Source organism: Ranitomeya variabilis, chromosome 5 (genome assembly GCF_051348905.1).
Source record: "Ranitomeya variabilis isolate aRanVar5 chromosome 5, aRanVar5.hap1, whole genome shotgun sequence".
Lineage (NCBI taxonomy): Eukaryota > Metazoa > Chordata > Amphibia > Anura > Dendrobatidae > Ranitomeya > Ranitomeya variabilis.
Genome location: NC_135236.1, coordinates 364,485,049 through 364,499,027, shown reverse-complemented (window position 1 = coordinate 364,499,027; position 13,979 = coordinate 364,485,049). Strand labels below are relative to the sequence as shown.

The 13,979-nt window shown below is 41.6% G+C and overlaps 1 protein-coding gene across 1 annotated transcript in view; it reads left to right on the top strand.

Moving 5' to 3' along the window:
* Window positions 1–13,644, top strand: part of MAPK11 (mitogen-activated protein kinase 11) — a 59,549-nt gene extending 45,905 nt beyond the window's left edge. The window contains exon 12 of the mRNA XM_077264918.1: window positions 12,144–13,644. Coding sequence (XP_077121033.1) covers window positions 12,144–12,217 — 74 coding nt within the window. The 3' untranslated portion in view covers window positions 12,218–13,644. The remainder of the gene's footprint in view (window positions 1–12,143) is intronic.
* The last annotated feature ends 335 nt before the right edge of the window (window positions 13,645–13,979 follow it).

The window sequence follows — 13,979 nt, the reverse complement described above, 5'->3', positions numbered from 1 at the left end:
CGCTGCACTCGGATATCACCCGGGTGCAGTGCGATTCCCTCCAGCAGCAGAGGAGATGGAGAAATTACTTTCTCCGTCTCCTCCACAGCTGTGCTCTAATCCTGTTATGTCAGGGGATCGGAGCACAGAGCACTGACACTCGGCAACCGCTCGCAGCAGAGCAGGAGCCGAGGGTCATTGGAATATCTCATCGGACACTCTCACATGAGAGAATTATCAGATGCCGTACGCTAATGGGACCCCGTTCTTAATTTGACCTACAATCTGTACAGTTCAATTGAAAAATGAACTGAAATCAATTTTGGGTGGAAAAAACAGCTAATAATGTGGTTCAATCAGTCACTTTTCCTTGCCTTAGCGCAAGGAAATCTTCTGTGCACAGCGCAAATCTGTCAGATAGTAAGGGAATCTCCTGTGTACAGCACCCTCTTTAGATCAACCCACAGATTTTCAATTGGATTCATGTCTGGGCTATGATTGGGCCATCCTAAAACTTTGATTAATTTCTGGGGAAGCCATTCTTATGTTGAGTTGATGTATGTGCATGGTCATTGTCATTCTGAAAGGTGAAATTCCTCTTCAGCTTCAGAGGCTTTGAAGGCTTTGTCTCAAAGTTGACTGATTTTTGGGACTGTTCCTAATTGCTCCCACCTTGATTAAATGCTGCCTCCACCATATTTCACTGTGGGATTATTATTATGTTGTTGTTTTACACTATTGGCACTGTTTCAGAATTATTGCCAAAAATTCCAACCTTGGTTCATCAGACTATAGCGAAGACCAAAAAAAACTATATGATAAGATCCCAATTATGCACAAAAACAAAAAAGGACCTCTAAAATTTAACTTTTTTTAGTAAGTTTAACCCCTTAGTGACGGAGCCAAATTTTTTAAATCTGACCAGTGTCACTATATGTGGTAATAACTCTGGAACACTTCAACAAATCCCAGTGATTTTGAGACTGTTTTTTTCGTAACACATTATACTTTACGATAATGATAAATGTAGGTCAATATGATTTCTGTTTATTTATAAAAAATATCAGAAATTTGAGAAACATTTTAAAAAATTAGCAATTTTCAAACTTTGAATGATTATCTCTTTAATCCAGAGAGTCATACCATAGAAAAACATTAATAAATAACATTTCCCACATGTCGGCTTTACATCAGCACCATCTGTAAAATGTTATTTTATTTTGTTAGCATTTTAGGAGGTTTAAAAATGTAGCAGTAATTTTTCATTTTTTCAAAGAAATTTACAAAATTTATTTTTTTAGGGACCTATCCAGGTTTGAAGTGCCCTTAGGGGTCTCATATATTGGGAAACCCCCAAAAGTTAAACCATTTTAAAAACAGCACCCCCTGACATATTGAAAACTGCAGTCAGGTAGTTTATTAACCCTTCAGGTGCTTTACAGGAATTAATGCAAAGTGGCCTGACAGAAATGAAAATGTGTATTTTTACCACCTAAATGCCTCTAACTTCTGAACAAATTACTACAGCCGTCAGACTCGAAGGCCGCTATTTGGTTATGAATTGCCATGGCAAACATTAAGACCACAAAATTATGATCTCATGGTGCTAATTGGGATAAAGGGGAAGCCCCCACACTCTGTTAACCATTTATATGATGCAGTCACTTTTGATAGCAGCATCTAAGGGGGTAAACAGATTTGGGCGGTGCAAACACTGATCGTGGCTCATACAGCAAGTTGTCAGCTATAGTGTACAGCCGACAGCTGCTGGATTGTCTCCTGTATGGGGAGGCAATTCTCAGGTCAGTTAAAAGACGTATTGGCTGTCATTAAGGGGTTAAAACAATTTCACAAAAATAGGTTAAAGGGATATAACACAAACAGTTCATAGCAAAGCAATGAAAAATACATACTTAAATATATTAATTATTAATACTACTGAAAGAATAAATTGAAAAACTCCCAAAGAATATACTTTTGTAAAAAATAGGGTTATAGGGGAACAGGAAACCCTGAAGGAGTGGACATAAACCAGAGAATGTGTGGGCCGATATGCCCTAAAATTCCCTAGGGGATGCCCTACCTATCAGTGGAGGTTGGCACCCTTAGTTTCTATTTTATGGAGCCTCTAATATACCCTTAACCTGTGTAGTAAAACCAAAAAAACACAAACACACGGCTATGTGTAAAGAGGCGACCAAGTAATGAACAATGTAAGAGAATATGTAGTATCACAAAAATAGGTGATATGGCCCGACCAACACCTTGTGTGGGATAACATAGTCTGAATTAGGGTAGATATCCCTTTTAAATCCTAGAAGGTGAGTATAACTTATTGGCTATTTATCAATTACTGTGTTCAGGAGTGGGTATCATATATTAAATAGTTACAATGTCCTCAGATCTAATAAAAAAAGTCTAAATGCTTATCTCTAGTGATGAGCGAGTGTACTCGTTGCTCGGGTGGTCTCCAAGTATTTATGACTGCTCAGAGATTGTATTCATCGCTGGCAGCTAAATGATTTACAGCTACTAGCCTGCTTTGTTACTTTATTATATCTGGGGATTCCCTAGCAACCAGGCAACTCCCACATGTACTCAGCCTGGCTAGTAGCTGTAAATCATTCAGCTGCCACGATGAAAATTTAGGGTAAGTTCACACAGGACGTTTTTGCTGCTTTTTTTTCTGCAGCAAAACCTGATCATCTTGGCAGGAAAGAAGCTGCGTCAAAAACGCAGGTTTAGGTGCGTTTTTGTTGAGTTTTTCGTTGCGGTTTTTTATGCGGTTTTTTTGTGCGTTTTTTTTATTCTCTTTGTCCAGGCTAATGTCCTTGGATTTTCAGCAGCAAAAACGCAGCAAATAATGATACCTGCGTTTTTGCTGCATTTTTTTCAATACCCATTCAAGTCAATGGGTGAAAAAACGCAGCAAAAACGCTGAAAGAAGTGACATGCTCTATGTAAAAAAAAAAATGCCGCAAAGCACAAAATAGTGATCACACAAAAAACCAATGTGTGTGCATGAGATTTCTAAAATCTTATCGGCTTTGCTGGTACTGTAAAAAGCAGCTGAAAATTAGCATAAAAAAACGCAGCAAAAACATCCTGTGTGAACTTACCCTAAATCTCCGAGCAGTCATAAATACTCGGAAATCACCCGAGCATGCTCTGGAAAACCTGAGCAATGAGTACACTCCGCTCATCACTACTTATCTACAATGTATAATAGTTATGTTGAATTTCCCATAAAAGCCAAACCCATATAGTAAGCATCATTTACAGTGTCCCGAAACCTCTCAGCTGCTGCACTCACAAAAGATATAAAATATATGATGTCCCCAATATTAACCATACAAAGACATAACCAGTGTTTAATACATAAGTCTTTAAATAGAGGCATAATATTAGATAATATATTCATCTGCAATGTGTAATACCATATTGAAGTTCTTATAGAAGCCAGACCCATATAGTAGGTATCACTCGCAATGTCCCAACACATTTATCCCCAGAAGCACTGGGGTTCATCAGTGAAATGCTGGCTGTGACCTGTGGCTACAAACAGGTTCCCATAATGAACCCCAGGGCTAATGGGGGAAAACGCTTTGGGACATTGCAAGTGATACATATATATACCGTATTTTTCAGACTATAAGACTCACTTTTTTCCTCAAAATTTGGAGGAAAATGGGGAGTGCGTCATATAGTCCCGATGTACCTGCTGTGGCTTTGGATGGGGAGGTGGGGGAGCCGCAGCAGCAGAGCAGCGGGTCACAGGAGGCAGGAGCCGGCTGCATGGCTAACAGCTGTGCCCATTGCTAAAGAGAAATTAATATTCACTGCTCTCTACGCCAATGGGAGTGGAGAGCAGTGAATATTCATTTCTCTTTAATAGTGGACACACTATTAGCCGCAGCCACCTGCTTCCTGCAGTTGCTGGGCTCTGAAGTGTGCCTGCTACTTAAAGGGAAGGTGCCATAAAAAAAAAAAATTTTACCGCAACTAAAAAAATGTAAAGAATTAATGTTTACAGTTTCTTAAAAAATATTATCATTTGTTTATAATTTAGTAAAATATGAAAAATAATTTGAAAAGTTTTGGAATTTCCACTTTTAAACACTAGGGGGAGCAGCTGCTGAAATTTCACAAAAACCAAGTGTACAAATAGCTCACATTACAGCACTGCAGTAATTATGGGCGGAGTCTGCTGACGTGTGTGATGTCTCCTCTCCTCCCCTTCTGGGTGTTTGCTAAGGGATAAGAGAGGATGATATTCAGGAACCCAGTGAGCAGCCATTTTGTTGGTGACTGCAGAGTTAGGCTACTTTCACACTAGCATCTTTTGACAGACGTCGCAATGCGTCGTTTTGGAGAAAAAACACATCCTGCAAAGTTGTCTGCAGGATGCGTTTTTCCCCCATAGACTTACATTAGCGACGCATTGCCACACGTCGCATCCGTCGTGCGACGGATGCGTCATGTTTTGGTGCACCGTCGGCACAAAAAAGCGTTACATGTAACTTTTTTTGTGCGTCGTGTCTGCCATTTCCGACGACGCATGCGCGGCCGAAACTCCGCCCCCTCCACCCCGCAACTCACAATGGGGCAGCGGATGCGTTGAAAAACTGCAACCGCTGCCCCCGTTGTTCATTATTTTCACAACGTGCGTCGGTACTTCGGGCCGACGCATAGCGACGGCCCCGTACCGACGCTAGTGTGAAAGTAGCCTTATACTGACAAGGTGACAGTCACCGAGGATGGCAGGCAGCAAGGATTCTGGGAGATATATGGTGGAGGGAGCAGGGTGACAGCAGCACAGAGTATTTCAGGAGAGCAGTGTGCTGGTCTATGGGGGGGCACCCTGTTCGGTGCGCGGAGCAGCCAGGGATTGTACATAGAGCACTGTCTTATACACATGGATGGACCGTCTGCTCCACAGAAATCCAGGAAACATTTCTGCAGATTGATGGCCTGTTCTGATCCAGACTTTGCATGCAAAAACCCCATACCCCTCCTCAGATCCTGTCTTCTCCATCCTGTCCTGGCGATGTGTGAAAGCGAGGGCGACAGGCGAAGTACGGCGTGACGCTGGGAAGGAAATGTAGCCATATAGTAATGATAAACATGAGACCCCTCTCTTCAGCTGCCTCACCAGCCATCCCCTGACTGCACCTAACTGGAGGTCATGCTGCCCCCTCTATTACCCCAGACCCGTGTGCAGCTGCTCAACCAGAACCACCATAGAATGGGTCCCCTTTCTGAAGATAATACTGCCATAGTGTTCTCACATAATACCACCATATAGATCACACATAATACCACCATATTGATCACACATAATACCGCCAGTGTTCTCACATAATACCGCCATATAGATCACACATAATACCGCCAGTGTTCTCACATAATACCACCATATAGATCACACAATACCGCCATATACTTCTCACAATGCCGCCACATAGATCTCACATAATACCGCCATATAGATCACACACAATACCACCATATAATTCTCTCAATACTGATCAAGTATAATACCACCATACAGATCACATAATACCGTCATATAGATCACACATAATGCCATAATACAGCATGACCCCTGCAGCTCCTGTTATCGCACGCATTGAGTTGTGTGTGCAATGAGGAAAGACATGCAGGGGGGAGGGGAGTGCATAGGACAGGGTTAGATACACGGTTCACCAGACAGTATCACACAGGATAGGATTAGATACATGGCTCAGCAGTCAGTATCACACAGGATAGGATTAGATACACGGCTCAGCATAGTATCACACAGGATAGGATTAGATACATGGCTCAGCAGTCAGTATCACACAGGATAGGATAAGATACACGGCTCAGACAGGATCATACAGGTGAGGATTAGATACACGGCTCAGCAGTCAGTATCACACAGGATAGGATAAGATACACGGCTCAGACAGTATCATACAGGAGAGGATTAGATACATGGCTCAGCAGACAATATCACACAGGAGAGGATTAGATACATGGCTCAGCACAGTATAGTGATAGATACACGGTCTGATGTCCTGATGAGGAGCTGCAGTGAGAGGCAGGGTCGGAGCAGCACAGAGAGACTCTCCCCCTCCCCCGTGTTACCTCTGCAGCTCCTGATAGAGGACATCAGACCGCAGCACTTCATCCTCTAGCGATTCTAGAGATTAGAGCCTGGGCACCAGGCAGCAGAGGACAGGGAACGGCCGCTGCTGACAGTGTGAAAGGAGAGACAGCTGGAGCTGTCCCTATAACAGCGCAGCTCTCAGTCACAGTGGAGCTCACACACTGTGGGCTGAAGAAAGATGGCGCCGACCTCCTGCCTCTGCTGTGATGTGTGGACAGCCCAGGGGGCATAGCCAGATCACAGCAGGGAGCAGCTCAATGATAGGTATGGGGTCGGACGCCGACCGCTGAGTCCTATGCCCAGGGCTACCATATTTGCAGAGTGTAAGTGTCGTGCTGGGACTCTTACACTCCTGCAAAGCAAAATGGCGGCGCCCAGTGGCTGCAAAAATAATTAATAATAAAAAAGATATTAAAGTTAAAAAAAAAAATTTTGTATTAAAAATAATTGTTTATATAAACAATAAATTTTTAATACAAAAACAAAATTGCGGCACCTTCCTTTTAAGGGAATGAATATTCACTGCTCTTCACTCCCATGGATGTGAATATTCATTGATCTTTAATAGCAGGCACAGTAGTTGCAGCCACTGGCTTCCTCCAGCTGCTGGGCGATCATGTGTGCCCGCTATTCCTCTCTACGCCCATGGGAGCGGTGAATATTCATTCCCTTTAATAGCGGGCACACGTGATCGCCCGGCCGCTGCAGCAAGCCAGCGGCTGAGGTTACTGTACCCACTATTAAAGATCAATGAATATTCACTGCTTTACACGCCCATAGTCCCGGCTTGAGGAGCAGTGAGTATTCCGGCAGCTGTCCTCTGCTTGGAAGCAGTGCATGTGCTGCTTACAAGTATAAATCAGCTGCCGGCATCAGAATAGTATTATTTAGTAGCATATGGTTATTCCAATCTAAATAGATAGAGACTAGCGTATTGGAGTAATGATTGGTAATAAAACTAATAAACTTTATTTCCAAATATTTAAAAATTGATAATAAAAAGTGCACATGCAAAAGACAGACAACAAATATCATGCTGCACACCCAAAGGTCAATATAGGCTGATTTCAGCACGTTTACTCCCTCTGCCTGGGTGCCCATATTCGAAGTTAGAAAAATGATGTAGCAAATTTGATCTGAAACTAGACCCCAAGAAGGGAATCTTACATTGTGTGCAGTCCACATAGACACAATATCCTAAAGCAAGCTTGCGAAAAAAAAAAAAATTCCCATCAATGACCAATTCATAGGTCTATTGACGCATTGCAGTTAGTGCCTATGAAAGCATTTGTACAGTTAGGTCCATATATATGAAGCGATGGCCGGGGGACCACCACGGTGCAGGAAGACTACTGTACACAAGATGAGGTGCAAACAACAAAGGGTAGATTTATTGGAAGGCAAGGAATGAAGTGGATGAGGAAGATGCAAACAGGGGTATACAATGGCAAAAGACAATTTACAAGAGCAATAAACTTTATCTTTTCCGTAAAATAGCACGGTGCCCCAGCTTTTACAGACTTAAAATATGTCTAACAAGCAAATGTAAACAATAAACGAGTGATGATGCTACTCTACCTATAACCTCCCTGGCCTATACTAAGCAGGCCACACGGCTCCCGTGTACTGACTATTGAAGCCTACACTAGGCCCTAACAGGTGCACCAAACAGGAACAAACTCACGGTGATTTTGGAGAATCCGCCCCAGTCCCAGGGGGGCCCCCAGCAGTCTAATACGGTGGTGTGCACGGCTTCCTGTCACCTCTATGAAGCGTGGTCTTCTCCTTGCTTCTGGATCCTAGGGATGCTCCTGGAAACTGTAAATCCCTTTCTCTGTATTTTCGTGGCTCTCTTGCAGCTATATCAGGACACAGTTCTTCTCTCTTTCAGCTATCAGCACAAAAAGTCCTCTCTGCAGCAGCCTCAGCTCACACACGCTGCTCCAGCTCCACACCTGCACTCTGCACAGACTAGTTCATTACAACGATTATTGCAGGGGAGAAGCAGAACATTCCATCACACCAGACAAGGGGGTGCAGCCTCTTAAAGTGACAGTGTGTTCCTTACTGTCCATAACAGCACCACCCTCTTACATATATTTGGACAGAGACAACATTTTTCTAATTTTGGTTATAGACATTACCACAATGAATTTTAAACACAACAATTCAGATGCAGTTTAAGTTCAGACTTTCAGCTTTCATTTGAGGGTATCCACATTAAAATTGGATGAAGGGTTTAGGAGTTTCAGCTCCTTAACATGTGCCACCCTGTTTTTAAAGGGACCAAAAGTAATTGGACAATTTACTCCACGGCTATTTCATGGACAGGTGTGGGCAATCCCTTCGTTAAGTCATTCTCAATTAAGCAGATAAAAGGCCTGGAGTTGATTTGAGGTGTGGTGCTTGCATTTGGAAGGTTTTGCTGTGAAGTAAACATGCGGTCAAAGGAGCTCTTCATGTAGGTGAAACAAACCATCCTTAAGCTGCGAAAACAGAAAAACCCATCCGAGAAATTGCTACAATATTAGGAGTGGCAAAATCTACAGTTTGGTACATCCTCAGAAAGAAAGAAAGCACTGGTGAACTCATCAATGCAAAAAGACCTGGGCGCCCACGGAAGACAACAGTGGTGGATGGTCGCAGAATAAATCTCCATGGTGAAGAGAAACCCCTTCACAACAGCCAACCAAGTGAACAATACTCTCCAGGAGGTCGGCGTATTAATATCCAAATCTACCATAAAGAGAAGACTGCATGAAAGTAAATACAGAGGGTTCACTGCACGGTGCAAGCCACTCATAAGCATCAAGAATAAAAAGGCTAGACTGGACTTTGCTAATAAACATTTAAGAAAGCCAGCACAGTTCTGGAAGAACATTCTTTGGACAGATGAAACCAACATCAACCTATACCAGAATGATGGAAAGAGAAAAGTATGGTGAAGGCGTGGTGCTGCTCATGATCCAAAGCATACCACATCATCTGTAAAACACGGCGGAGGCAGTGTGATGGCTTGGGCATGCATGGCTGCCAGTGGCACTGGGTCACTAGTGTTTATTGATGATGTGACACAGGACAGAAGGACACGAATGAATTCTGAGGTATTCAGAGACATACTGTGTGCTGAGATCCAGCCAAATGCAGCCAAACTGATTGGTCGTCGTTTCATACTACAGATGGACAATGACCCAAAACATAAAGCCAAAGCAACCCAGGAGTTTATTAAAGCAAAGAAGTGGAATATTCTTGAATGGCCAAGTCAGTCACCTGATCTCAACCCAATTGAGCATGCATTTCACTTGTTAAAGACTAAACTTCAGACAGAAAGGCCCACAAACAAACAGCAACTGAAAACCACCGCAGTGAAGGCCTGGCAGAGCAGGAAGGAGGAAACACAGCATCTGGTGATGTCCATGAGTTCAAGACTTCAGGCAGTCATTGCCAACAAAGGGTCTTCAACCAAGTACTAGAAATGAACATTTTATCTAAAATTATTGAATGTGTCCCAATTACTTTTGGTCCCTTTAAAAACAGGGTGGCACATGTTAAGGAGCTGAAACTCCTAAACCCTTCATCCAATTTTAATGTGGATACCCTCAAATGAAAGCTGAAAGTCTGAACTTCAACTGCATCTGAATTGTTTTGTTTAAAATTCATTGTGGTAATGTCTATAACCAAAATTAGAAAAATGTTGTCTCTGTCCAAATATATATGGACCTAACTGTATTACTAAACAGACAAGTGGTTCAACTTCCGCAAAAATATTATCATCAAATACTCGTACTCATCCAGTTGTCCAGCTGTAGCAATCAACAGAATCCCTTCAGGAATAGCAGCCATTCGACCAACTGGTCATCAGCAGCACATGTAAATTATACATTTAACAAGGCAGTAGTATAGGGGAGGGTTTATAGGTCATTCAAATCATTGCATGCTGCTTAGCCCATAATTAAGTCCTTCTTACGCCCATATTTGACCCCTTATAACCGATTCTTTCTTAAAATTGTTTAGAGGGTTATTGCGACTATTGTAAATTAAGGAACGGTCTCACCCGATCTAGAAATTATTTGTGGACTTCCCTCCTTTCTCCCGACACGTTTCGTCATTAGCTCATCAGGGGAGTGATCAAGGATTCAACAACAACATGTCGCAAGTGGAGGTTGCCGATGATGTGAAGTACTTCTTAGGAACACTGACAGAACTATAGAAAGCTGTACCTTACAGGACTGGCAAATGACCAAAACTCAAACTCTGACTTTTATTAGATGAAGGTTATGCCGACATACCTCCCCTTCGTGAGCTCATCTGGGTGCTGGTCATGGAATCTGCTAGGTATTTTTGAACTTTGAGATCCCCAACTTTTAGGATATCTTTTTCCCAGGAAGTCCCATGCGGGAGATATCATTGTCATGTTTCCTGTTACCATTTTACCTTTCTATAGAGATGAAACATGGCATGGATAGCGCATTATCCATCTGCCGATATTTAAGTTGGAGGTGTTAGAATATCCTTGCTGTGATGTGAGTGAATGTGTTATGGTCGTCATTTCGCTACAACGCTGAAAATATTTCTCCCATAATTATCAAATTGACCATTGGCTCCAGAAAGTCTAAGGCTGGTTTCACACTTGCGTTTTTGTAAGCTGCGTTTTAGCGCTAAAAAACGCATGCGTTTTTTTTCCTATACTTAACATTAAAAATGCATGTGTTTTTTCGCATGCGTTTTGACGCGTTTTTGGCAACGCATGCGTTTTTTGACGCGTGCGTTCATTTGCAGAAATGCAACCTGTAGTAATTTCTAGCGGCGTTTTTTTGCCGCGAAAAAACGCATGCGTTAGGGTTAGGGTTAGGATCCCAAGGGTTATGGTTAGGGGTAGGGTTAGGGTTAGGATCCCAAGGGTTAGGGGTAGGGTTAGGGTTAGGGGTAAGGTTAGGATCCCAAGGGTTAGGGTTAGGGTTTGGATCCCTTTATCACCTTGATGGCTTATCAGCGACTTGGTGACCAGGACATTCTAATAAAAAGCTACCCCTAACCCTAACCCTAGGGATCCTAACCCTAACCCGAGCTAATTCTATTAATAGTGTTTTCTAGTTGATTTTGATGACTGGCAGCTGTCACACACTTCTCAGCATGCGTTTCAAAAACGCAAACGCGGGAAAAACGCATGTAAACGCGGGAAAACCCGCGTTTTGCCGCGTTTACATGCGTTTTTTCACCACATGCGTTTTTTTAAAAAACGCTGCAGATGAAAACGCAAGTGTGAAACCAGCCTAAGATAACTTTTTTGAAAAGAGGAAGCTCTTGCCTTGGAAGTGTACTTCTCCGGCTCAGAGTATAGGAATCCTAGCGTTTTTGACTGGTTCTCATCAGATTCCTTGTTGTAATTATCTGTTCACGGCAGGAGGCACTCTACTTCAATAGAGGTTGACGTGTCCGCTCTGTCTCCCTTCCCCAGTTATAATTAGTTTCTCACTTACCCCATTATAATTAATCTCATATATTCAATGTGAGGGTGACATGTCCCTCGTCCGGAGATGTCTTTATGAATTTTACAATTTTTCGCTACGACAGTATTTATTGTAGAAATGTTACAAAACATAAATAACTGTATAAATGTATTGCTGCAATTGCACTGACCCACACAACAAAGTTAAAAATTTATCTGCACTGTGAATATTGTCAAATTTAAAATAGAAAAAAAACACACAAAACAGTAATTCTGCTTTTTTTTATCAATTTTGGAAAACAAATTCTGGCATCCAATGATGAAAAAAAAAATTACAAAATAAAAATGTTTGGTGTCGTCTGACCACATAGGCCTAGTCTTCATGTGTCTAATGTCCCCAGAGCAAAGCCTGGCACCATTTTCTTTATTGTCACTGAAGGCAAATATCTACATGTTTTTTATTCACACTATGCTTTTTTTAAATATTTTTATGTGAAATGTTAATATTGAAGCCATTTTATTTTATGTGTTGAATAATTTTATTTTGGTTTGCTTTTCCACCAGAGATTACATATGAGGAAGTGGTCAGCTTTAAGCCACCCGATATTAAAATCGATAATCTTGAAATTGAACAGTAAAGATTGCCATTTCTCCTCCTCACAACGGACAATTACAGTATTGGCTTTGGCTTTTGCACCGTGAAAGGCTTCTGTTGACCAAAGACAAGAGGGTTCTGAAGATACCATCACTGTAGCTCAAAACTGCTGACATAAACCCATCACCTTTTCTGGAGATATAATTTTCAGTGAAAACCTGTCATTTTTCTAATGCTACACACAAGCACAATCGCATGTAATTTTCTAAATTTCATGTTCTCTAGACATCTGCTATATGAATGTCAGTGAAGGTATCAGATGTCTGTGTAACAATACTTGGAGTGTAGCCTTATTCATTGTCATCCACAGGCCAGTAACGTTCTCCTTGGTCTGAGCATTGATCAAGGCCGAATTCATCTAGCTACATAAACATGGTCGGGTCACAAGTGTGAACGTTGAGCAGCTGGATGATTTCACATAGAGGGCTTTTAGCACAGATGGACGTTGACTGTGCAGACCCTTAAAGGACATTTGTGGTTACCATAAAACCACACTTGACAGCATTACTGCTATTGAACTGATGACATACAGTACGGTTAATGCAATATATGGGGGTCACTTTTGGGCTAATTGGGAGCATACTCTCCATCATGAATAATTGCCATCCCTTCCATCCTTTGGTTATTGTCGTGAAGCCGAGAACTACTGCAGACATATGACACCGGCCTACATTTTATGTCTATCGAAGACATGTAGGTAAACTGATCTCTAGATTAATGTAATGGAGATAATAAATATATATAATTACTAGCTTGTACCACTCCGGTTGTAGTAAATCTTTCTTATATCGCTGTAATCTGAATATTGCGCACAACTGTCCCCAATGATGGCCTGTTCAGTCCAACTCTGAAATGTTTTGTGATAACCACTTTTTTTTTTTAATTCTCAAACAAATATATTTGTCAGATTCGCTGTGGGACAAAATCTGTTGTAGACGTTCTTGTTCATCCGCACTTCCTTCCCATCTCTAGTAATGATAGGCTTCCATGAGCACGGCGATGTGTGGGCGTTCAGAGGTGGCTTTGACATGTTGCGTAAACAGCGTGGGTGATCGTTATTTATATGCATTGCTATATCATGGTGCAGCACGGCATGTACATTAACAGCGGCATAAATATTTCCCATGAATGTGAAAAAGCTGCATTTTAGTGTGATTTCTGCATGTTACTAATATGTTTCTAATGATGATAGATGGGGAGCTCCACATCAAATTGATCCACTGATCAGGTAAAGGTTTACTCCTCGGACCGAAAAGATTTTTGCCAGCTTTAAAAGCGGGTGCCTTCATATGGTGGCTGGGCACAATTATGCCTGCTAGTTATTTGTTGACTGTCTGGGAGGGTAATGTAAAAAAAATGCTGGTGAGCCTTGTATTTGTCCTGCTGCAAATAAAATCAATCTTTTAATTATTTCTCGCCTTCATCTTGTGTGTATCACTCTCAGTGAAGCATAGTAAGTGATTAAAGAAGTAGTAATCGATAACCTATGCTGATAAAATTAATCACTTATTAGTTCTTTCTTGCTCTCAAAGGAACAGGATTATTGTGCAGCAATATATATATATACTGTAAATACCGTATGTAATATATATATATATATATATATATATATATATATATATATACACAGTGGGGCAAAAAAGTATTTAGTCAGTCAGCAATAGTGCAAGTTCCACCACTTAAAAAGATGAGAGGCGTCTGTAATTTACATCATAGGTAGACCTCAACTATGGGAGACAAACTGA